We start from the raw sequence: 27,274 nt of genomic DNA, 5'->3' as shown, positions 1-27,274 counted from the left end.
TAATTATCTAAGCTTTTAATTATTTATTGATGATTACCAACATATTTTTCAAAACTCCTTCATTTTCAATATTAGTGTAAAATAATTATTATTCAAATGAATTCTATTATGTTACATAATAGGTAGTAACATATTTTATAATAGATTATTATATTTTCTTATTTTTTCGTATCAAGTAACCATAAAATAAGAAGATCATCATTTATTAAACACAAGGTATAAGCTGGGTTTACAATTCCATCTTTCTACAAGGCTTATGGTTTGCCACCATTATTTCTAAACGATGAAGCAAACTAAGACCATGAGAAAGATGAAAGATTTATGATTACAACATGAGATAGTTGTTGAAGCCTAATTTGATTGATATCAAATTGGTATATTAATGATAATTGTACTTTAAATTTTGATTTTTTTTATGATTAACGTTCAAATACAATAAAAATATATATAAGAATGAATAGTTAAAATATTATAATAGAATTAAGTCACTAATTTTAGGCGCGAGTTCCTAATTTAATTATGATAATTCTCTTCATGATTTTTATTGAAGATTTTTTTCTTAAAATCATCCTCTTAATATTTAGCATTTTTTTTTCTTGCAATCATCCTCTTGAATTTGAGCAAAAATTATTTCATTTGAAGAATTTGTTTATGTGATTGATTTTGTTTCTTTACTAAAAACTACATTTTGTAAACTATTATTTTATGTGCTCGACATAATCAATTTTAAAAAGATAAAAGAAGGTTTGAGATGTAATAACATAAAATATAACATAATATTGATGTAAACATTAAAAAATAATAAAACAATGATTTCTTTTACTTTTAATAATTTTAAATTATGAATTTTTTCTTAAGTTTAAGTGATAGATTAATGTACTTTAGATAATAATCATATTTATTATAAAATTATAAAAATTAATAGAAAATTTAACTGAATAGATAATAATATGGTAAAATGTATAATGTTTTACAAAATAAAATATATTATTTTGTTCTAAAAGACAAAGTAATTTGTGTAATATAGGGGGTCTTGTAAGATAAAATATAATTTATTTATAATACCATAAAAATATACATTGGAACCGATGGAGAAGGGGTTATTGCCTCTTTCCTCCTTATTCTGCAGCTGTCCGTGTATAACTTAATTTTAATTATATTATAAATCAATTAATATTAATACGCTAAAACTAATCCGAAATAAATCAATGGTGACTAATATAACCTCAAATAGATAATAATGAATTATTATTTCAATCCAACAACTCTAATTTAAAGGGTACAATCCTCTTAAGATGAGATCGTAAATATCTTTTTCTATAAATTATTGAGTTAAAAAATTTAAATTTAATGTACGAAAAATAATAAAATGCTACAAGTAACTAATAAAATATTATCAACTTTAGACCAAAATGGTCTAAAAATAAAAAAAATAGGGATACTGTAAGTATAACCGTGTTTTAATTGTTAAAATTATAATTTTTATTTTTAATATCTGATATATTTTTAATTAATGAATGATTAGTGTATATTTGGAGGTCCGAATCTTATTTGCCCAATCTGACGTAGCGTGCAGCACCAAGTGGGCCCAACGGAGTGACGCCGCATCCGCAACTCCAACTATTCTATGATACCTTCTTATTGCCTTCAAGAAAAAAATCCAAAATAACACACTCATCATTTCTGCAGTTCTAATCAGAGGAGTCCAATCTACAGTCCATATTTCATCCTCTCATGGCATTGTCAAATTTCCTCTTCTCTTCTTCTTCTTCTTCTTCTTCTTCCTTAACTATCAGTCGATCGAGGATTTTCTATTCGCATTTTGATTCTCAGGTCTCTCCTCATTGCTCGATGCCTAATGCTTTATCTGCTACTCGCCACAGGTTCTCCAATTATGGGATCAGTTTCTCCATAAAAAGGTTAGCCATCTGCATATCTTAATTCTTTGTTTTTTTTCCCGAGAATTGATAAGGAAATTATTTCATCGGTGGCTTTTGGGGCTTTGTCTTTGTATTGCTGTGCTTGACACTGCGGTTTTATATGTTCACTTGTTGAACTTTTCTTTTTTAACGTCTAAAGTTCGGACTCTGAGCCATTTATCAGTGCTGACACGTACTGACTATGTTTTTCTTGTGAATCTGGTTTTTGGAGTTTGATTCTTCTTCGGAATCTTGAATTTTATGGGAAACTGTTTTCTATTTGGTTGCTGAAGAGGAAAGCGGAGAGAAAAATCCAAATTAGAGACATTATTAAAATGTTAGATGCTTCAATTGGAGTTCGGTCAATTGAAAACTTTTGTAGTTGCATACTCCTATACACTAAAAGGTGATATTCATGGTCAGCGTTAAGATCCATTATTTCTGATATTTGTATGATTTATTAGTAACTTTGAGTTAGTTTCTTCAGAACAACTTGAAAATCACACAGAAAGAAGGAGAACATTATATATATTTATATAGATCTTCTTTCACTTGAAAGTTCTTGTTATGACCTTCCTGTAAACTTCTATTTGATAGTCTGTTATTTTCAGTTACCGCATGAACTTCCTATAGAATAGCTTTTTACGTATATAAAATTTGATTAGCTGAATATTGGTTAGAACATATCTCTGTTTAAATGAAATAACTATGATGACTATCTTTTTGTTGTCTATTGTTCTTTGATCTGTCATACAGAAATGTTGTGTATGCTTCCACTAACGGAACAAATGCAGTGCCTTCAACTTCACTGGTCAGTGACTTGTTTCTTCTTCCTTTCCTTTGCAGTTTCATTCAACATGGGCTATTTTTGCCAGTTTAGAATCTTCTTTCGAAATAGATTTCCTGATAATTTGATAGACATGTTTAAATTTTAGTTTCCATTTTTGTCTACTGCAGAAATGTTTGTACTTCTTCTAAATCTTCTATAGAAAGCATGATTTACTTGATATTATATTTTCTTAATAAATTTACAAGGATGTAAGGGAACTTATGGTACTTCCTAGTCTTGATAGAACTGTACTTATTTAGTGAGGGCAACTCAAATATTCTTTTCTTTTTTTTTTCTTCTTTTTTTGTTGGTTTCTGCTGTAATGGGCCTGAGATTGATTTTCCGTATTAAATGACTTAAAGATGTTGAAATAATATGTGGTGTCCATTTTCCAGTCTAGTGAATTTCTAGAAATTTGGTAGGAACTGCAGTCATGAAGAACAGTGCTTTGTAATTTGGGCATACAGTGTTTACCAGTTCTCATACAAGGTTAATTGACAACAGCAAAGATGATTTGTTGGGGTTCCTCCGATACAAGGTGGTTTGGCAGGGATCTTTGAATATACAGCATTTTGATTGTCCTGCCTTCCTGGTAGATCCTATTGCAATGAGGACCATATGGGTTCTGGGAGGCAGAAGAAAGTTAATTTTTCAGTTGCAAGAAAGCTGACTTAAGATATGGTTTACAGCCAAAAAAGAGATTTCTTGTGGGAATAGAGAAAAGTTTTAGTATATTGCTGCTTCAATAAAATTTTCAACTCATCATGCCTAGTTTGTTTTGTTATTTCTTGTTTTTGTGGTTTGGGCTCCTAAATATGACAATAAAACTTCTACATATATGAGATAATTATCTTTGATTGTCAAGAACTTGTTAAAGTAATTGTGGATTTACAATATGCTGTTGTTTACCTGCCATTGATATAGAATTTGTTCTTGTAGCTATTTGTTTCCAAAACTTTCTGGAAAGTAATTTTGGACCTATCATGAATAAGAGTGTTTCTTATGTTGGGACATGGTTAACAACACTCAGTTAAAGACTATGTCATACATATATGTATTTATGTTCTAGCACATATTTACAGCAAATCCTTGGTTCCTTGTATATGGAAGTCTTTTTCTTTCTGTACTGTGTAAACATGTTTCGGTGCCCAGAGAGTATGCACGTACATAGGTATAGGTAGATCTATCATACATAAATATATTTATGATATCTGCCTAAATGAAATATACAAATAAATACCAACAAACACACATAATACGATACACGAAGCTGTCTGATTTTCAGAGGTTTTAATTGGTTGATATATACGTGTGTGTGTGCGTATGTGCATATATATATATTCTTTGATGTATATTGTCATATGTAGCTACTGGTAGAGTCAAATGGTTTTAGCTATACTAAATATCTTCATCACTAATAAATCCCTTGATTGCAGGAACCTGAACAAGATTCAGATTACATTCCAATGCCCATAGTTTTGATTGATCAGGATTCAGATTCTGAAGCAACAATTGTGCAGATCAGTTTTGGAGATCGTCTTGGAGCTCTAATTGACACGGTTAGGAAGCTTTGCAATCCATTGTTATTTCTATTCCCCAGAGCTAAAATAAGTAATAACAGATTTGCAAGTAGTAGATACATCATAAGTTGGAAGCCTTTTCGAAATCCCAAGTTCACATCCTTCTCCTTCTGGAGGGTGTTGAACTTGCGATCATGTCTGTTTAAAAGGACTATGATCTACTTATCCTTAAAGGCACAATGAGAATGATGTTAATTTTCTATATTCTTGCACATGAAAGATTTCCATTATGATCTTCATTGTGGAAAATAGATGTCAGCTCTAGCTAAATGCTGCCCTATGCCTCACTTTCTCTAATATTTAATGGATTTAGTTTTCTTTTAGTTTTTTTAATTAGATTTATGTTAACTTTCTTTTCTATGCAGTAATTTTGTTTTTAGAAGAAAAAACCAAATATATGGTCATGAAGGATTGCAGCCCGAGTACAAGAAAAGATATTTACAAAGCTCGGAGTCCAATAAACCTACAAAATCCAAGGACCTGTCTTTGAGCAAAATATAGAAATTAAGAAAATTTGTCTGCTACTTGCCTCAACATGGTTTCTTGAATTGCATTACCTATTGATGGTCCTAATTTTTTGGGTGAAAATTTGTCCTCGGGTAGAATTTGCGGGTTCTATGAATTAGGTTAAAATTTCATGATTCTTAGCCTGCTTCTATTTGTAGCTATTTTGAGATGACAGAGATTACATTGATTACATTATGTTAAAAAATTTGTGTGTCAAATTATCTTTCTGAGTTTCTGGTCTTAGAAAAGGTTATTATATTGGAGTGGCCTTGATGAAAGCAATTTCAACTGATTTTGGCTGTTTAGGCTCCATTTTGTAAAGTTCTTTTGTTGTGTTTCAAAAAAAGAAGTTTTTCTTTCAAGGCACAATGTTGCTTTTTAGTGAATTTGTGCTTGGTGGTTTTCTTTTGAATTGCTATTTCCCAAATATTTGAATTTGGAACAACAAATTGGTTGCTTGGAGGAAGCAATTACATGGTTGCTTTTTCAAAGCAGCAAAATTTGCTTCCTGGGGGTGAGATTTAATAACTTGCTAAATATATAGATACTTTCAAAAAAATTAATATGGAATGTGTGTCTAACTTCTAAAGAAAAAGAAAAAACTTCTAAAGAAATAAAAAATCTTCTGAAGTAAATATTACCGAATACAAGTTTTTGGGAGTAATTTACCAAACACTATGATTACTTTTGGCAACAACAAACTTTTAATTACAGCAACTAGAAGCAAGCTTTTCGAAAAGAAGTTTTTTCTTGCAACACAAGCAAACAAACCTTAGTAAAATTGAGACTAGTTCCATTATTCAACTTGCCTTACTTTTGTGTTTGTACAGATGAGGGCATTGAAAGATTTGGAATTGGATGTTGCAAAGGGAACTGTTTCTACAGAAGGACCTGTCAAACAAACAAAATTTTTCATTACAAGATTGTGAGAATTTCCTTTGACTCTTTCCTCTCGCCTCTTCTTCTTTGTTGACTAGATTTTCTGGAATCTATGGATTCTAGATTCTCCATTCATTGGTTGTTTAAGATGAGTTGTTTCCTTGGTTCCCTCAGGTTATTAGTCTTCTCGAAAAGATGAGTTGCTTCTTTTTCTTGGTTTTTTGCTTGTAGTCACTCCCAACTTTCTTGTTGACTTGTTCTCATCAGTGGTCATAGTTCTAGAACTAAAGACCGGTATATGAAAAAACAGTCTTGATTGAGATGGGGGATCACAAAACCTAATAATTACTCGTGTTCTTTATTATGGTCCTATTTTAGGATCTTGTTGTGGGATTGGAATTGAGAAAGTAGAAAGAGAATTTGCAGAATATTTATTTATTTATTTTAAAAAGAGAATTTGCAGAATATGATTGCTGCAACTTCTTTTGTTTCTGCCTGATGTTAACTAAACTGACTTGGGTTTGTTAAGAGAGAATCCAAGGATTGACTGATAAAAGTACTTAAAAATCTTTCTCGAATTATTCTCTGCCTCTCATTTTATTCTTAGGTTAAATAACAGTAGGTTAGAGGATACTTAGGTAGGAATAGCTGCCAACACAAACGTAAGAATTGCTCCAAGAACACTAGAAAGAAATGAACCTAACTGAATATTTGAATTTAATGCTAAAACTGAAGATGAACTGATAAAAAACTCTACAGATAACTGAATCTTCCATCTGGTGCTCTGTCCTGATTACAGTTTAAAATACTAAAAGTCCAGCATTTTTAAGAGGATAATGGGAGTACTGGCTGCTATTTTATTTTATTAGAGCCCATAAAACTTCTACTTCATTTGCACCATTGCATTATATAATTTTTAAGATTATTAATAGAGACAAAAGAAGAGAAAGATACAAATCTAGAGGATAAGGCATCCTCCAAAGCATCCAATAATAAGAAGGGAGAAAATCCGAAGCAGAAAAGTAAATCTAAAGCTGCAACCCAGTATCTCTGTAACGAAGTCGAAGAAAAGTCTCTAAAATAGCATAGATACCAATAGTTAACCAAGATTCTACACCTCCTGATTAGCTTTTGCAGGGTAAGAATACATTTTTTGAAAGCTTCCCAAGCAAAGAAAGACACCCAAGGCAGTGCCTTGACCTTCCAGATGAGTCTGGCAGGCAGACCCAAATTGTTTTCACTCTTCTTGCTCAGGTGAATATGCAAGGACTTCATTGTGAACATCCTTTTTTGGTTGAGTTTCTAGATTGATTGATCTTTGTCTTCATTAAGGATACATTTGGCCAGGGACACCAGAAGAGATTCATATTTGTTGACCTCCTAATCATTAAATTTCCTAGAGGTCTTCACATTTTTTTTTTGAAATAAAACGTATGATTTAATTCATTAATTGACAAGCACCAAGGAGGTGCCAACCTATATTCAAAAAAGTATTCACATACCATTAAAATATCAGTGAGGTCCCTAAAATCCTCCATTGAATAAAAAGGATGGCCAATAACCAAAACGCCCAAAGTTTGGAACCATCTATCTTTAACTCTACCAAAAACATCTATTTCTAATCCTAGAGGTCTCTAAATGCCAATAGCTATTCCCCTGGATACATGAAAGGTCTCTCATACAGTGGCCTCTTATAGTCGAGCAAGGGCAAAGATCTATGTGAACTGATCTCAAAGCATCTCACCATCAAGCCACCATCATGCCACAACTTAGAATCTTTTCCACATGCAAATCTTTTTCCACAGAGAAAACCATGCAACTTAGAATTACTCCTTGTAACAAATCCAAACCATCTGTGCCAAATTTAGCCCTAATGTTTCTTCCCCACAAGCTGTCACGTTCCAGCATGAATCTCCATAATCATTTCCCTTGGAATACCTTTTTTTTTTTTGAAAGAAAAAGTATTGAAACTATATTAATATAGTACCAAAAAAAGGGTACCACTCATTTACAAGAGATTTATAAATTAGTTAGTATATCAAGGACATCCCCAAAATCCTCAGTCTTGATGTCATGACCTAGTACAAGAGAGCCAAAATAATTGAACCATCTCTCTCTTAACATGTTTATATTATTCACAACTCCCTCAAAAGCTCTCAAGTTCCTCTCTTTTTATACAATCCAAAAAATGGATAGAGGGATAAGTTCTGCAATTTCTGCTTTTAATCCAACACCCTCCTAAGCCCGTATTTCATCCTCAATCGACCCAGCAGGGACCCAACAAATGTGAAGCAGACCATATACCAAACTCCACAACTCAGAAGCAAGAGGACATCTAAGCAAAAGGTGGCGGCAGTTTTCCTCAACCCTAAGACACATGAAACATCCATTTGCAAGTGTAATACCCATCAGTTTATCCAAGGTTAGTATCTCCCAGGCGAAGAATGCCATTCTAGGTGGTGCAGAATTTTTCCAAATTGCTTTACTTGGAAAACACGACGAGTTATTCAGCTTGTACCCTATTAACATGCGGTAGTAAGAGCCAACAGAAAATTCGCCATTTTTACTCTCCCTCCACTGCACCTGATCTGGGTCATTACCCATTTGAAATTCAGAAATTTTCTCCAATAAATTTTCATACTCCTCCACTTCCTAGTCATTCAAATTTCTGTTCACATTGATATTCCAAACACATCTATTACATTCCCACGAATAAGCCTCTTCCACCATCATTTCTTTGGCTTGTGCAATCGCGTAAATTCTAGGGTAACACTACTTTAAACAGCCTCCTTCTAACCAAGAGTCATGCCAAAATCTAGTGCCATTCCCTCTTCCCACTTTCCAAATCAGGTTCTTCTCAAAACCAGACCAACCCATCTTGATTTTCTTCCATAGACCCAGTCCATGTCCTTTCCTGTCCACCCTGCCCTCATCCGTGAGAGCACAATTCTGCCACCTAGCCATAATCACCCTTCTCCACATTTTTCCTTCTTGTCTCAAGAATCTCCACAGTCATTTTCCTTGCAGAGCTTTGTTGAAACCAACCAGTGATCGAATTCCCAATCCACCCGCATGAATCAGTTTCTTCACATCTTCCCACTTAACAAGATGAAACTTCTTGCTTCCCTCTCCATCGTCCCACAGGAATCGACATTGGATGGATTCCAGCCTTTTTGCAATATTAACCGGGATAGTCAAAGTTGTGAGAAAGTAAACGGGTAAATTTGCCAAGGTGTTCCTTATTAAAGTGAGTATTCTCCCTTTAGACAAGAAAGTCCTCTTCCATCCTGTCAGTCTAGATTCGAACAATTCTATCACCGGTTCCCAAGTTTTCTTCTCCTTGTACTTAGCCTCCAGTGGGACCCCAGGTACTTGATAGGGAGGTTTGCAGTTTTACACCCCAGCACCCTTGCAAGAGAGCTAACATCACCCTTGTCGACAAGATTGACAAGTTCAAATTTATCAAGATTAATGTTGAGACCCGAGACGCCTTGGAAGCATAGAAAGATGCATTTGAAATGCAGGAGAAACGTTTTTCTGGATGGCAAAATAGCAAGGTGTCATCAGCCAAGAATAAATGAGAAACTTCCATCATCCCTTCACCACTGCCAATCTCCACACCTCTAAGGAGCTGAAGCTGTTTCACTCTAATTAACAAAACATTTAACGCCTCCATAACAACGATGAATAACAATGGGGACAATGGGGATAATGGGTTCCCTTGTCTCAAACCCCTGGACCCTGAAAAAAATTTGGAAGGTCTCCGTTTATTAGAACAGCAAATGAAGTAGTTCTCATGCAAGTGCTCATCCATCCTCTCCATTTGTCTCCAAACCCCATCCTACGCAGCAAGTAATCCACAAAGTTCCAGCTCACGTGATCATACGCCTTCTCTATGTCCAGCTTACAAGTCCTTTTTTGTTCATCGAAATATTATCAACAATTTCACTGGCCACGAGGACAACATCTTGTATTTGCCTTTCGGTTACAAAGGCGTGTTGGCATTCATCAATAACTTCACTCATAACTTTAGAAACTCTATGAGCCGACACCTTTGCAATGATCTTATATATGCACCCCACAAACTTATAGGTCTGAATTCTCAAATATTTTTCCTCTATTTCTTCTTTGCAATCAGCACCAAAAAGTTAGAATTCAACGCTCTAACAAACTTCCCAGTTGTGTGGAACTCGTGAAAAACATCCATAACATCCCTATTTAAAACATATCAGAAGGTTTTAATGAAGTTCAAGTTGAAACCATCTGGCTCCAGAGCTTTATCTCTGTCACACGATTTCAGTGCAACAAAAACTTGATCCTCTGAAAATCTGTCCTCCAAAAACTGTCTACTACTTCCCCCAATTTTCTTAAAATACGTCCCATCCAGCTGCGGTCTAATAGGGAACTCTTCCTCATACAGCCCCATAAAAGGTGATCTAGCAGCCCCTCTCATGCTTTCATTATCTCTGTGTTTAACCCCATCCACCCACATCTCCTCAACATAATTACATCTTCTGTGATGGCTTGCCAAGGAGTGGAAATATCTAGAGTTTCTATCTCCTTCTTTCAACCATCTCTCCCAAGATTTCTGTTTCCACACGAGTTCATCTAATTTCGCTTTCTGGCCAGCATCAATTTTATTTCGTCTCTTCGGGCAAGTTCATCAGACTGCAACCCCAACCTACCATCCTTAAGATCTAAATCCCCCAATTCAGCAAGTAGTAAGTGCATCTTTTCCCCTTCCCTCCGAATCTCCTCTTTCGCTCATGTTTTGATGTCATCCTTCAAAAACTTTAACTTGCATGCCACTTTGTAACTTGCCGTGCCCTCTACCTAATAGTTGCTCCAACTAACTTCCACTAGCTGTCGAAATTTGTCATTACGTAGCCAACGATTGTCTTAGCGGAACAAAGTGGCCCTCAATGAATACCCTAAGAAGATCTTAAGCTTAGCCCGCTACCCCCATGTAGGATCAGTTGTTTGACCTTATCCTAAGCCACCAAACAATATTTTCTCTTTTCATTTGAATTAACCTATAAGAATCTGAATTGAATAGACTCCAATCTTATGGCAAGACTAACTAGTATTGTCAGTAATGACATATAATAATAGGGATATTTATCTCAATACTTTTAATTAGAGTTATACTATTCCCTTTCGATAAAAGATTCTTTTTCCATCCAGATAAACAATACTCAAATTTTACCATAATCGGTTCCTATCTAGAAAATTTTCTAGTACTTTTCCCCAGGGGCATCCCTAAGTACTTTATAGGTAGTTGGCAGATCTGTGTCCAAGATTCTAGCCAACAATTAGTTTTCACCCACATCCGTCAAACTCACCAATTTAGACTTGGTAAAATTGATATTGACACCAAACACCACCTGGAAACTTAATCGGATACACCTAATGTTGAGAATAGCTTTCACATCCAGTTCACAATAGTAATGTGCTGTTAGCAAAGAATAAATCTGTTATTTCTTTAACTCTCTCTCTGTCCTCCACATTTATTTTCCCTGAACATTCACAAATCCTTACCCTTAGGATTACCTTATTTAACGATTCATAAATATGATAAAAAGAAAAATGGATAGTAGGTCTCACTGTCTTAGGCCTTTAGAAGCTTTAAAGAAAGAAGATGGACTTCCATTCATCAAAATAGCAAACAAAGCCGAATTAATACAGGACATAATCCCCTTGCACCATCTATTCTCAAAACCAATATTGAGCAACATATATCTCATAAAGTTCCAATTCACATAATCATATGCTTTTTCCATGTTGAGCTTGTGCATGATACCTTTCTTTTTTTTGGAGACTAGGTCGTCCACCACCTCATTTGCAATTAAAGCTGCATCCATGATCTATCTTCCCCTATCAAAGACATGTTGACTCACACCATTACCTTCACCACCACTTTAGCCATTCTTCTAGTTACGACTTTTGCAAGTAGCTTATAAACACAACCTACAAGACTAATTGACTCGAAGTCTTTGACATTGGTGACCTCGTTAATCTCAGGGATAAGGACTGGAAAAATAGAATTCAGATATTTTGACAAAGGAACCTATTTCATGAAATTCTTTGAACATATTAATGATGTCTTTCTTGACCTCACCCCAAAATATTTGCAGGAATGACCAAATTCTTTATTTTATTTATGTTGCATATTAAAAGGAAAATATAATGCTTTTGGGACAGAATGATCCAATTCTTTTTCGCTGGATTATCGGTTTTGTGGTTGGGGTGTAGATCATTACTTTCTTCCACCTATTCTTTGGGACAAAATGACCTTCTTGGCTTCTTTGTGGGTCAAGGCATTCGGATGCCTTAGAGATTTTTTTTTGAAATAAAAGTGTGAATTTGTATTGAAATAAAAGTGCCAGGGGGCACCGCCCATGTAATGAATTTACATGTTAATTAACATATCAATAATGAAACCAAAATCATCGAGATTATACCCTAAAACAGTAGAGCCAAAATAATGAAATCATCTATTTTTGATAGTGCCAAAATCAACATCTATCCTCTTAAAAATTTGACAGTTTCTTCTTTTCCAAATAACCCAAAAAATAATTAGAGAGGAATGAGTATGAGGGATTTGTTTCAGGTGCCCTAGAGATATCTCTTTATCCTTATCACTAAGGAATTATATCGATTTTTTTCTCTTTATTCTATTCTCCTACTACTCTTTCCAAAAGTTTTTTAGAAGATGTCTAATCCTCTTCACTTGCATTTTTAAAAAAAAATGAAAAGGACAAAATATTATTGAATCATAGCATTAAGGGGGTGCCGTTCATGTACAAAATTATTTACAAGTCAGTTAATATGTTAATAATCAACATTAGAGATAATGGGGTGCTCCAACACCGAAAGTTCCAACACCTGTAAGCATTGATCTTTGACTCTAAAGAAATCCTCTTCCTTCATCTCAAAAGTTTTTTTGTTCATCTCATTCCACACAATCCATAACATTGTAAGAGGAATGAGGTCTACATGCTTTCTCCCATTGCTAATACCTTTCCAGGCCCACAATTCTTCTTTAACTGATCCGGCTATTGCCCAGTTAATTCCTAATAAACCATAGGCCATGATCCATAATTCATATGCAAGTGGACACGACAGCATTATATACACGATTTAGCCCCCTTTTTACACAGAAAACACCTGTTAACCAAGAGTTTACCCCTTCTCGTCAGTTTTTCAATTGTCGGAATACACCCTTGACCTGCTTCCCATAAAAAGCCACTCTTTGGAGAGCATTAACCTTCTATTTTTGCTTAACTGGAAATTGGGTCTGTTCCACTTCATTCTCTACCAGGTAGTTGTAATAAGATTTGACTGTGAATATAGCCACTCTTCACTTGCATTCTTCTCCTCTTTTCTCTAATCATACATCTTTTTCTATATTAAGGGAAAGATTGACTAACCAACATCATATCTTATTTGCATAACTTAATAGTACATTATAAAATAAACTTGATAAGTCATTTACATTATCAAAGTTCATCGTTTCGGGGTTGATAACTGTAATTAGATATGGCTGGAGTATCATTTAAGTACTTTTTGCTACAACAAGGGAATATTGTATCTGCACAAATGAATCAATAATTCAAAGATTATGTGCTAGTGCTAGTACTACAACCAGTCATTTGTGACCCATTCTGAATATGAAAAATTTAGAGGAAACTGACAAAATACCCAAAATTGAAGGTGTAGCCTAATGATCAAATGTTGAACTATAACTTGCACACCAGATATTAATCGTTTGAAGCAACATGGGTTGAAAAGGTATGGATACCTTTTGCGTATGAAAATGTTTTCTAGTTTTATTGTTTTTTTATGTAGTTGATGAGAAAATGATAATAAAAATGATGATGAAGTTTGTTGAAAATATTGTTTTTAGTTTTTAAGAATTTTTTTTCTATTTGTGCTTGATTAATATACAAACACACTCTTACATACTTTCATTATTAAAGAGATGGATAAACACATAAATTTAGAGCTGTAAATTAAAAAATATTTGGGGTACCAACAGAAGCATAATTGTTCTATCATTCTCTTTTTCCAAGCTTTTCTTGGACTCCAAAAATAATATGTTTGATTGCTTTCCCATCAATGTAGGATATATGATACAACCCCATTAGATATTTAAATAATCCTCTATTTTCTAGGTCTACATGCTTAATGCATTTTACTTCTGCCTGATGTTTTGGTACAATTATTTGATGTTGTTTGCCTTATTTCAAAATTTTAGCACTCAAGAATTCACTTTTATTATTGCAGAGATAGTGGTCGTAAAGTTGAAGATCCTGATATGTTAGAGAGAATTCGGCTTACAGTAATTAACAATCTTTTGAAATATCACCCAGTATGTGTGCTGACTAAATACTTATCTCTTCTTCCCTCCTTCTCTCCACCTGTCTCTGTCTCTCTGTCTCTCTGTCTCTGTCTGTCTGTGTTTGTCTGGCTGTCTGTCTGTCTGTCTGTCTGTCTCTCTCTCTCTCTCTCTCTCTCTCTCTCTCTTATGGTCTTTGACCCCTGGTAAGAGGGTAGGTTGATTGATGTGAGGTAGAGATATGTTATACTTGTATTCTCCTTAATTCTTTTTTTGTATTTTTTCTTCAAGTATCCTGCTTTAGTTGTTTCTTTTTTCCTTTCTTGCTAGGAATCTAGTGAGTTGCTTGCTATGGGTGAGGCTTTTGGAATAAAGGCTCCTGAGAAAAAGGTGATATTTTCAAGCATGATCTAGCTTAACTAATATTTTCATTACCTTTCTTCTGCGATCGCTGATGGTGGTTCAGAGAACTGATCATTATGCTAGTCAATTTTGATTTCTAAATACAGCTGGGTAGTAGGATAAGTCGTGGTCTGTATATTTAGAGAATGGTAGTAATTTCATATACAGTTAAAGAAAATTAAGTATTCTTCATAGGCTTTTAGTATAAGTTAATTATTTTTGCGATTCTTGTCATAGTTATCTTTATAAATACTATGTACTCTTTCTTGAACATGGCAATAAGAGCAGCATAATAATAAATCACAATGGATTGTTGGTAGAATTCAGCTTAAGGATCTAGTTGTAGGTTTCTTTACATGAGAATCAGTAAGTGGAAAAAAAGTTTTCTGTGTTTTCCTTCCTTTACCTATTAGTCTAAGTTATGGGATAATTGAGAGATAACCCAACAATGTCTTGAGTGAACTGCTCAATACTTTGATAAATTTCTTTCATCTCCATTATTGGAATCAGACGGAATTTATTAGAGCAGAAGGGTAAAAGCAGTTTCTGCTTTCCTAGAACTTAGGAACCGTCTATTCTTTTATTATTTCTAGAGTTATTCAAACACACTGTAGTACGATATAATCACCAAGACTTAATCAATGTACACACTGCAATACAACATAACTACCAAAAATCTACTTGGCAATTTCCATAATTTTTTTTAAAGAAAAAGTATAATATTTGTATTAGCAAGGTACCAAAAAAGAGGGTGTACCGCCCCTTTACGAAAGATTTACAAATTTGTTGGTGAGTCAATGACATCCCCAAAAATCCTCAATCTGTATGATATCATGCCCCAACACAAGACAACCGAAGTAGTTAAACCATCTCTCTCTTAGTTTACTAGTATTATTCACAATCCCCTTAAACGCTCTTAAATTTCTTTCCTTTCAAATAACCCAAAAAACAGACAAGGGAATGAGTCTTGCAATTTCAGTTTTCAGCCTGCCCCACCCCAGGCCCAAATTTCCTCCTCAGTCGAACCAGCCTGTACCTAGCAGATTCCTACCAAGCCATACACACTTGGCAATTTCCATAATGAAGTACCTGGAAACAGCTGACCACCTGTTACGAGCCACATGGCTACTGGAAATGATTGACACATGGCTGCTAGAACCAAATTGTTATTGTTTTATTTAGTTATCCAGTTTATTTAATGATATAATTCGTTTTTAGGATAAGTGTGAAAATAGTTTATAGGATGTGAGGGTAGTTACTTAGGTAGTTTCTATGATTTGTGCATAGTTCTTAGGAGAAGTTATGTTTCTTATATAAAACCAGAATCATAATCTGAATAAGATGCGCAAAAAGAATTTATCAAAAATTACTTTTTGAGTACATTAAACTTTACGAAATTGTTATGTTCTTTCCTAATGAGCCCATGCAAGTAATCTATCACATAATAAGATTCTGTACGGGTCATAACAATTTGTTATCAGAGCCAAAAATCATTGGTGATTAATGTTTGATGTTTTGAATTTTTTGTCAAACTTACCAAGAAGGTTGAGGTAGTGTACCATCATGGTCACAAAGATGCTGTGGTAGTAGTAGAAAGGAACATTTTCACTCTGAGGTACAGAAACTTGAATTCACTAATAAGAAACATGATAGGTTTGCTAGGGAGTCTCAACACCAAGAAATGACCAATCAGATCTATTTGGACCCCCGAAGTAAGAAAAATGATCCAAGTGATGACAGTGTGAATTTGGTGCAAACTTCACCAAAAGTTTGCACCCTAGAAAGAGAAGAAGGAGAGAATAACCATGAGGAGGGACATCGAGGGAGCAAAACGAACCACAATTTAAATCCCTTGGTAGTGCTATGCATCTCTACGAGAGAAAAGATCAATGCTGGCAAGAGCTTTATGGTTTGCATCAGATGATAAATTCCATTTCTTTTCAATCCAATAAGTCAAATTACCTTTTCTCTCTCTCCTTTCGTTTTTTAAAGAAGCGGCTATCATAGGCTGAAAAAGAGGAGCACAGAGTAAAGAGATCCAATTACTTGCAAATCAACATGGTTTGCTTCCAGCTTTTATCTGGCAGCCAATCTTCTAGGACGATACAACCGGGAGGGCAGTTTGCCAATAATATGTTTCTGGTTTTTATTGAGTTGTAAAGCATTGGTGACTTCTCACCTTGGTTTTCACAACTGCACATTACTTTTGCATTAAGAAACAATTTGCTTTCACACTACAAGAATTCATAATCATAGAAAAGATTACTGATTAAAAAAAGATTTGCTATGATTATTACATGGCTGCTAGAGTGGGTGACACATGCTGTCAGAACACAATTGTTTTTGTTTCATTTAGTTATCTAGTTGTATCTTATGATCTAATTAATTATTGGGATATGTTTGAAGTTAGTTTCTAGAGTGTGGGGTTAGTTACTTAGGTAGGTTCTAGGATGTGAGGTAGTTCCTAGGGGAAGTTATGTTTTCTTGTATAAAAAATAATGTAATCTGAATAAGAAGTGTAGAAAAATTTGTCAAAAAATAGGTACCATAACACCACAAAACCCTTGGACAGAAGAAATTTTGTCTATAGGCTCTTTCTTCCTTCTTCAATATGCTTTGGAAAGTGACATGATTTTTAAATTGTTAGGATCCATAATAGTTTTCATTTAGATCCTTCCAAATGGTTATGGAAATTTATGAACTACAGAAAGAGGCAGCTTTTGTGGAATGTGATTCGGGCTAAGTATAGTATTCAAGGGAGGGATTGGAGGACCAAAACTGATTGATGTCCTTATGGTATCAGTTTGTGGAGATGGATAGCTGGGGATTAGGACTGATTTTTTAACATGTTGGTCTTTGTGGTGAATAGAAAGCAGTTGGTGGGTTTTGGGGATGATTGGTTGTGCAGCAATAGACAATTGAGAAGGTATTTTCCTCGTGTTTACTCTTAGCCAGGCATAAAGAGGCAGGTGGGAGAGTGTTCAGAATTTGACTTAGGTGGCTAGGTTGTTTGGAATATTCAACTCTTCAAGGACCTTAGCAATTTGGAGGTTGTGGAGTTAGTAAATCTGATGGCTTCTCTTCGCAAGTGCCTCCTTCAAAAGATGATAGACCTTAGTGGCTTCTCACTGAAGATGGAGAGTTTTCAGTAAATTCCTTTTCTAACAATGTATGCAATGTCGATGTGAAGGCCTTAGAGGTTCCCTTGGAAGAAAATCTGGAGAAGTAAGGCTCCTCTAGGATTGCCTTTTTTTGTCCGGGAAGCGACCAGAATTTCGGCTATGGATAACTTGAGGTCAAGAGGCAAAATATTGTCTGTGGTTACCCCTGTATGAATCTCCCTCTCATCTTATTTTTAGGCTGATCTTAAATACTATGGGAAATGAGAATCTTTTTTATTTTCTTTTTTATACTTTTTCTTATTAGTTAAAACATTATAATATTTTTGTTTCATTTTAGGTAGATATTAGAGGAATTAGGATCTTTCAGATTTTCTCTTTTATAATTTTTTTATTTGTTGTGACTTATGCTTACAAAAAAGTTAGTAGCTACCAACAAAATAGTAGAAGGTGACCATGAATTTAGAATTTCATGGTTGGGATTTTATTCCCTACTATCTCTATCTTGTGTTTGTTCTTCTGATTGTTATTTTCCTGGTCTATCTGTTCATTCTAATATTCCCTTTTTTTTTTCATCTCTGTTCCTAATTTCCTCTGGTGGATCTGTTTTCTTCTATTATTTTTCTCTCTCTCTCTACTTTGTAGGATAATTTTGGTTCTACACTATTTATCCTACATCATATAGCTTTCACTATAATACCCCGTTTTTTTTTTCTTTCAACAGCGTAAGATAAAATAATCCCATGACTCAACACGCAAGTCCCGTGCCAGTTTAATCACACACAAAGAAAACTTGTTCACATTTCATTGTTCAAACCCAATGTAAACTTACAATTGTACATATACATCAAATGACAAAACCATATCATACACCTACAGCAAACAGTATCCATACTAACATAAACTTTTACACACTACAACTCGCCACAAAGAAAACCCTTGCCTTATGGTGCTAAAGACTAGGCTCAGCAACCAGCAACTCAGATCCCGGCTCCATCCCTACTTCATCTGTTAATGATAAGAAGTGAGTTCACATAACTCAATACGATAAAAATCAAGTTGCAGGTATAATATGCAATGACAAAAAATTCAGTATGTCTATATGCATTTCTCCTACACAACCCAAATCATACCTTAGAACCACCCTAGAATTAGCCATCATTAACCTACCCCGAAAATCCAGTTATGGTTATCAGTAACACATATAGCCATAGCAATTCCAGTACCCCCATAGGTACTCTATCTATACACCTACATCCTGCCTTAACACTACCCTAGTACAACACCAACCCCGCTTATCCCGGTAGACTATTTATATTGCGTATCAAACGTGACCCCCTGCCGAAGTCACACCCTGAGCACCCCTGTTCACATTCATCACCAATATCAGCGATTCATACTCAATTCTCTACCTCTCGACCCTAATAGGCCACACACACACACAGATACCATTATCTCACGTCACCAACATCGGCGACTCATACTCACTCCTCCACCTCTCGACCCTAATAGGCCACACACACACACAGATACCATTATCTCACGTCACCAGCATCGGCGACCCAATCCCTTACCCGTCGGGGTCTCCCGACCATCACCACTATCGGCGATCAACCAACATTTCATGCATACATCGGCGATGTTCCCTCGCCAACCTTTAAATTTACAGCAGCTATACCAACCTATATCCTCTCCACACACTCACACTATACAACTACCAACACACCCCTACTCTCCCACCTTAAATCACACCTTACAAGCCCCTCCTGTTCCATCCCAATCTCTAGTAGCTACACTCTCCTCCCCCTCTAGACCTACCTCTCCCTACAGCCATAACACGCCTCTTCCCTCACCCGAATCTCTTCATACACGCCGATCTCCTATTTCACAGTCCACTCCATTGCACAGTCCTGAACTCTCCTCTCCCTCACAGCCCTCACGCCCCGCTTCCCTTATTCTTCTACCTCCCAAGGCCTGTTCGAAACATCCCGACTAACACCGTCACAATCACTAACACTCATCCCTCTCACGGGACACTCACTAAAGACATTCTTCCTTCTCTCTCCTCTCGCGACTCCCTCCGCACCCCGCTCACACACACAAACTCTCCTCGTCATCTCGGATCTCCCACACACACCAACTTCCTCACTCACTCTCTCTCCTAGTGACCTTCACTATGTGATCACACTCACCTCACTCAACCTCCACTCTCTCCCACGGATCTCTTGTACACCCCAACGTCGCCATCCTCTCCCTTCCCACGGCCTCCTCCGTGAACGTCTCCGCCGTTCAACCCATACTCTACACCGCCTACCTCCACTTCTCAGTTCCGCCACACTCCATATTAACTACCTGGATTCCTCAACCGACAACCAACATTTCAAAATCACACAGTACCTACACAATCAAAATTTTTACCGTACCTCCCATTTCTATCTTCCTTCCTCCCGCCGATCGCACTGTCACCGTCCACTTCCTTCTTCTCTCTCCCTTCTCGCTCCTCTCCGCTCCGACTCCCTTCTCTCTCTTTCTCGAACCTTCTTTTCTCTCTTCTTTTCTCCTTCCCGCTCTCTTCCTTCTCTGTTTTTCTCTTTTCTTTCCCTTTTTTTTCTTCTCTTCCTTCTTTTTTTTCTTTCCCATCCCCTATTTATGTCTCACCTGCTTCCTCAAAACGACATCATTTTTTTCCTTTCAAAACGACGTCGTTTCCCCCCACTTTTCCCTCTTTTTTTTTTTTTTTCCAGTTATTACATATGCTCCTCCCAAAAAAAAAATTTGGTCTCTCAAATTTTGTTATCTTACCTCCAAACAATTTCAGATAATTTCGTCTCATCTCGTCCTCCTGTTCCCATGTTGCCTCCTCCGTTGCATGATGTCCCCATTGTATCTTCACCATAGGTATCACTCTGCTTCTCAACTTCCTTTCTTGTCGCTCGAGAACTCGGATTGGCTCCTCTTCATAAAACAAGTTCTTCTCCAATGGTAACGATTCATACCTTAGAATATGATTCGGATCCGGGTGATATTTATGTAGTAGGGATATGTAAAACACATTGTGAAACCTACTATACCGATGAGGGAGCGCTATCCTGTACGCAACCACCCCCACCTTCTCCAAAATCTCAAACGGCCCTATGAAACGGGGACTTAACTTCCCTTTCTTCCCAAATCTCAATAAAACCTTCATGGGAGATACTTTCAGGAACACATGATCCCCTACTTCAAAGCTCAAATCTCTTCTGCGATTGTTTGCGTACCCCTTCTGTCTACTTTGAACAGCTTGTAAATTCTGCCGTTTCACCAGCACCTTAGCCGTAGTTTCCTCTACCATTTCCGGCCCCAATAACTGTCTTTCTCCCACTTCGCTCCAACACACTGGCGACCTACAGGGTCGACCATACAGAGCTTCATAAGGAGTTATTCCGATGTTGGCGTGATAACTATTATTGTATGTAAATTCTATTAAGGGCAGTATGTCCTCCCAATCTCCTCCCACGTCGATGACACAGGTTCTCAACATATCCTCCAATACTTGTATCGTCCTCTCCGTCTGTCCATCCGTTTGTGGGTAAAAAGCTGTGCTAAAACTCAATTTAGTACCCAATGCCTGTTGCAACCCTCTACAAAATCTGGAGGTGAATCGGGAATCCCGATCGGAAACAATTGATAAGGGAATGCTGTGTAACCTTACTACCTCCTTGACATACAGTCTGGCCAATTGCTCCACTGAATCAGTCACTTTTATTGCTAAGAAATGAGAAAATTTAGTTAGACGATCAACCACCACCCAAATACTATCATGTTTCTTACGGTTACCTGGAAACCCGGTCACAAAATCCATGGAGATATATTCCCACTTCTACTTGGGTATGGGTAAAGGTTGTAACAAACCCCCAGGCCTCTGATATTCCGCCTTTACTTGCTGGCATATCAAGCACCTTGACACATACTCAGCCACATCCCTCTTCATGCCCCTCCACCAGAAACTTTTCTGTAGGTTTTTATACATCTTAGTACTTCCTAGGTGTATAAAAAATTTGGTGTCATGTGCTTCACTGAGTATCTTTTCTCGTATCGTACGATCACTGGGAACGTACATTCTGGTTTGAAATCTAAGTATCCCATCATCTTTCACCCCAAAATCTCTCACTGTCCCCTGTTCTACCCCCTTCTAGATCCTCTGCATCTCGGTGTCCACCAACTGCCCATCTCTTATTTTCTGAACCAAGATAGGTTGTGCCCTCAAACTAGCCACATACCTGCCATTGTCCCCCTCTTGAATACATAATCGTTGCATGGCTTCCCGTAAACACCAGTCAGACACCATCAAATGGGCTAGCACCTCGGTACTCTTACGACTGAGAGCATTTGCCACAACATTTTTCCGTCTGGGGTGATACTTGATTCTATAGTCGAAATTTTTCAACAGATCCATCCATCTCCTCTGCCGCATATTCAATTCTCGCTGTGTGAATAAGTACTGTAAATTTTTATGATCTGTATAAATTTCAAATGTTTCCCTATATAAGTAATGTTACCACAGTTTTAAAGCATAGACTACTGCAGCCAGCTATAAATCATGTGTTGGATAATTCTTTCTTGTGTCCTTAATTGTCGGGACCCATACGCTATAACCTTCCTCTGTTGCATTAATACACAACCCAATCCAACATGAGATGCGTCGCTATACACTGCAAAATCACCTTCTCCCGACGGAATGACCAATATTGGGGTAGTAGTCAGTCTGCATTTCAATTCTTGAAAGCTACCCTCACACTTCTCATCCCATTCAAACTTCACATTCTTTTTTGTCAACTTGGTAAGAGGTACTGCAATACTCAAAAACTCTCGCACAAACCAACGGTAATATCCCCCCAAACCCAAAAAACTTCTGATATCTGTTACAGTCTTTGGTCTTTCCCACTGCTTCTATTTTCGCTGGGTCCACTTACCCCATCTCTCAACACAATATGGCCCAAGAATGCTATTTGATCCAACCAGAACTCACATTTACTGAGCTTTGCATGCAGTTTAGCTTTCCGAAGCATCCTTAGCACAGTTGTTAGATGTTCCACATGTTCTCCCGAATCCCTTGAATAAATCAATATGTTATCTATGAAGACAATGACATAGTGATCCAGCAGGGGTCTGAACACCCGATTCATCAAATCCATAAATACTGCAAGAGCATTCGTTAATCTAAAAGGCATCACTAGAAATTCATAATGCCCATACCTAGTGTGGAACGCTGTCTTAGCAATGTTTTCGGCTCTTACCCGTAGCCGATGATACCCCGAACGCAAATTTATTTTTGAAAATACTTGTGTCCCTTGCAACTGATCAAATAAATCGTTGATCCTGGGTAACGGATACTTATTCTTTATTGTCACTTGGTTCAGTTCTCTATAATCAATGCACATTCTCGTAGTTCCATCATTTTTCTTAACAAACAATACCGGGGCTCCCCACGGTGACACGCTCGGCCGAATAAATTTCTTATCTAGTAACTCTTGTAACTGTCTACTTAACTCCATTAGTTCTGATCTCGCCATCCTGTATGGAACCTTGGAGATTGGCTGGGTGTCGGGCTGGAGTTCTATAGTGAATTCGATTTTTTATTGGGTGGCAGTCCCGAAAGATCGTCCGGAAATACGTTTTGAAAATCTCTTACTACTGGTATCTCCTGGAGTGTAAGTCTCTTACCCTCGTTCCCTATCAAAGACATAGATAAAATTGTAATTCATGCATATATTCTTTCTAATACATTATTTTAACGTAAAACTCACTTATTCATTGATTTTTCCCATACAGAAAAAGGTTTTTCGTTAGGCATCTTAAACACTACTCTCTTGCGGAAACAGTCTACATGGGCGTGTTGAGCAGCAAGCCAATCCATTCCCAGTATTACATCAAAGTCTTTAATGTCTAGCAAAATTAAATCTACCTTTAACTTTCTCCCCTCTATTTCTACTCTACAGGAATTAAATATTACATCAGTACATAAATCGCCATTAGTTAGTGTAGATATTACTAATACCCAATATAACACCCGAGGTTCTATCCCTATTCTAGATGCAAACCTAGGTGATACAAATGAATGTGTGACACCAGGGTCAATTAGTACTTTAGCAGGAATATTTGAAATGTAAGGTATACCTTGTAAATTCTGAACAAAATAAGTACAAGAACCATGTACCTGGGTTATGAAAAAATTCTAGTGTAACCGGATTCAGACAAGGATTCTATGTTGGAACCTAATCTAATGAGAATCAGACTAGTAATAACATCAAGCAGCAGGCTTTTTCTAGATGTATCTAATTATCAAAGAAGCAGTCAATAATCATCAATTTAAACCACTCTACACACTCTACACATTTGCCTTCTGTTAGATTTCTGGCAAACTTAAAGTAGCTTAAGGATAAATATGAAGTAAAAAGTAGGAGGAAGAAAAAGGTTTTTATTGGTTGGAATTTGGAATCTTAGGAGTGCAATACTTGGTAATTGTTAATGGTTTGCAAGAGAATTGTCATACTTATACAATGTTAAGAAATGGATGGAGTTATTTTTTCTTTGTTTATGCTGCTTACCAGTTTATAGCATCACTGTATAATGTCAGTAATTTTTCCTTTTCTTATAAAATTCCATTTGTTACCAATGAGTCCTTTGTAGGTTTGTTTTGATCTCTTGGTTATGATTAGACTGCATTTCTGTAGTCAATTTGTCTTCTTAGCTCAGAGACCAATATTAGGAGGATCTCTACCCTTTATCTATATACTTTTTTCTCCTCTTTCTAATAATATATATTTTTTTCTAATAAAAAGAAAGAACTAATAGACATTTCTTGCTGGTAAGTATATGACCTTCTATTGGTGGCAGCTTGATGTTGATATTGCAACCCACATATATGTTAAGGAAGATGGGCCTAAAAGGAGGTTTGTATCTTAACAGAATTAGGATTCAACTTATATGTCCAACCCATTGATTTACAGTTGGATATCAATGAGTTCTTCTGACTGGCTAAGATATGCAGTAGTATACATTCTCTAACAATTTTCTTGTTCTGCATTTTACCAGCTTGCTTTATATTGAGACAGCAGATAGGCCTGGACTGCTAGTAGAGATCATCAAAATCATTTCTGATGTCAATATTGATGTGGAATCTGCAGAAATTGATACAGAAGTACTCTCTCTCTCTCTCTCTCTCTCGCTCTCTCTGTCCTCACCTTCCCCACATGGGTAGACAGTCTATCGCCCACATAGATGCCCACATTCATGCACTTTATTTTGTCATTTATCTTTACTCTATTTTCAGGGGTTGGTAGCCAAAGACAAATTTCATGTCAGCTATAGAGATGCAGCATTAAACAGTTCATTGTCACAGGTAAAATTGCTTAGGAGTTCAATGTTCTTGTTGGCTGACCAGAAATTTTCTCTAATTTTAACCTAGTTCGTGGTGACAACATTAATCTTAGGTCCCGTTTGGTTCAGGTCCTATCTCATTCTTAGTTAAATATCATTATTAATTTTCATGTTAAGGATTATGATTAAATTTTTGGACAAAGTGCCAATTAGCTCCCAAAGTTTGGCACTTGTTACAATATGGTTTCTAATGTTTTTCTTGTATAATTTGGTTCCCAACATTTTTCATTTGTTTTTGATGCTCAGTTTCCTTCTATTTCATAATATTTAGGTACTTTAAAATAAACTCAAAAGAATGATTTTGATTAATTAATTAAATTAATACGTTAATAACAATAAATTAGTGAATTAATAAGAATACTAATTGATTTATTTAATTAATTAGGTAATGTCATTTTGTAGAATTGTTTTTCAAAGTGTTCAAACATGACATAACTACTTTTAATTTTTTCTTTTAGGAAATGAAAGGAAACTGAGCATTTGAAACAAATGAAAAATGTCTGAGATCAAATTGTAACAAAAAAACATTAATAACCTAATTGTAGCAAGTGTTGAATTTATGAGCCTAATTTGATAATTATCCTAATTTTTTTATATGTTTGAACTACTTTCACTCTCAAGGATCTTAAGGAAGTGGAATAAGCTCAGATGTAAAAATTTGGTATATTCATGCATGATCAAAACATGCATAAAATTAAGAGTGAGAATTAACGAAGAAGGGAATAAGAATTGAATAAAACATGCTGTTATAGTTCTACTTTCCCTGTTGCAAAGTAGCCAAAACAAAAACCAGTATCATTATTCTCCAAAGAATATTCTAAGGTAAAGATTGAATAGCTTAAATGTAAAAACTGTTTTCTAATCATCTATACCCAGTTCCAATTTTTTATTCTCGTCTGGGTTGGCTGCTATGTCTCTCTTTCTGATACTCATTTTGGAATCTGCAGGTTTTAGTAAACTGTCTGCGTTACTACCTTAGGAGGCCTGAAACAGATATTGATAGCTACTAGTGGCAGGAGGAGCCCACTTCCTTGGTTGTAAAGCCAGTGTAATGATTCTTGTACCAAATTATATGTGATAAAAGGTTCTCTGCTGAAGCTGTACCAAATCAAAAGAAGTATTTAGCGACACTCCCGGTTCATCATTTATCTAATTTCTATTCTGGATTAGTGGAAACAATCTGTTAGCTAAAACAGAATCTTGCTACAATTAAGTAAAAATTTGAAGTTCATAACTTATGTTTCCTGCCTTTTCTGCTGAGGTATATTCTGATTTCTGCTAAGTGATCATTGGGTTGTTGATGAAGAATGAAAAGGCAAAATGGTTGGTGATTTCCTGTACATTTCCTCTGTTTTGAAATTAATGTGTGTAGAGACTATATTTTGTATGCAAGATCATAGGTTTTATTTTCTAAGAGCAGTAATGTTACCTTTTCCCACATCGATAAAATCTAAATGAGTGAGTTCATAATGATACATGTTGTCATGTGGTTCCCAATAACTTCAAAATTCTGTTCTTGATAATGGGGGCCGAGAAGACCAGCCAGCAGAAGAATTGCTGATATTTGCTGGTTCCAGATGGTGACAGTATTTTCTTTTGGTAACGTTATTGGAAGGGTTTTGATAAATAACACCTACGTAAACAAATTAACAATGCTCACCTACATACTGTTGTGTGAAGCATATTAAAGTAGAAAAATTAATTGCACAAACGACTCAAATTATTTGGTTAACCTGGCCTAGTTGAATACATGAATTGGTAATAGAAAAAAATTATGATATTTCTTTTTTCTCTAACTTGAATCAGAAGGCACAAAAAACTCACATAATAACACAATATCAGTTCTAAGAGTAAAGGAAAGAAAATCCTAAATAGATATGTACTTTTGCTGTTACTATTGAATTTTTTAAAATAAAAAATAGGAATAACTTTAGTTTAATATTATCCGGTAGATTTTTCTTACGATGCCAATTTGATTCACTAAAATATGGAAGTATATAGACAAAGATTATTAGGCCACATTACATTCTACAGAGACTCTGTCTGCAAACCAAAATTCTTGGTTTTAATACTGGGTGGCTGAGGATGTGTAGCAATTTGAATAATCTTCCGCTATCTGTAAGCAAGTTATTAAGAGAAAAGAAAGGAGAAGAAAAGCACATATATCTATAATGATGTATAATACATGTAAATCTATATGTGTCTCGTTAGGTTTGACATTTTCTGTGGACTGTAGCAGTTAGAACACGTGGAGTTTGTTTTAAGTATTCTTCCGTGTAATT

The 27,274-nt window shown here is 35.9% G+C and overlaps 1 protein-coding gene across 1 annotated transcript; it reads left to right on the top strand.

Annotated features, from left to right (window-relative positions):
• The first annotated feature begins 1,649 nt into the window (after positions 1-1,649).
• ACR12 (ACT domain-containing protein) lies at positions 1,650-26,230 on the top strand. The gene is made up of 10 exons (XM_088209779.1): positions 1,650-1,919; positions 2,676-2,730; positions 4,185-4,307; positions 5,666-5,760; positions 14,001-14,085; positions 14,383-14,442; positions 24,450-24,505; positions 24,648-24,753; positions 24,886-24,954; positions 25,940-26,230. Exons 1-10 carry the CDS (start codon positions 1,735-1,737, stop codon positions 26,000-26,002), a joined length of 897 nt encoding a protein of 298 aa, XP_088065905.1. The 5' UTR covers positions 1,650-1,734; the 3' UTR covers positions 26,003-26,230.
• Positions 26,231-27,274: the final 1,044 nt, after the last annotated feature.

Source organism: Carica papaya, chromosome 8 (assembly GCF_054855325.1).
Source record: "Carica papaya isolate Zhongbai chromosome 8, ASM5485532v1, whole genome shotgun sequence".
Lineage (NCBI taxonomy): Eukaryota > Viridiplantae > Streptophyta > Magnoliopsida > Brassicales > Caricaceae > Carica > Carica papaya.
The sequence above is the reverse complement of the archived record's forward strand: the minus strand, read 5'-3'. Positions and strand labels throughout refer to the sequence as shown.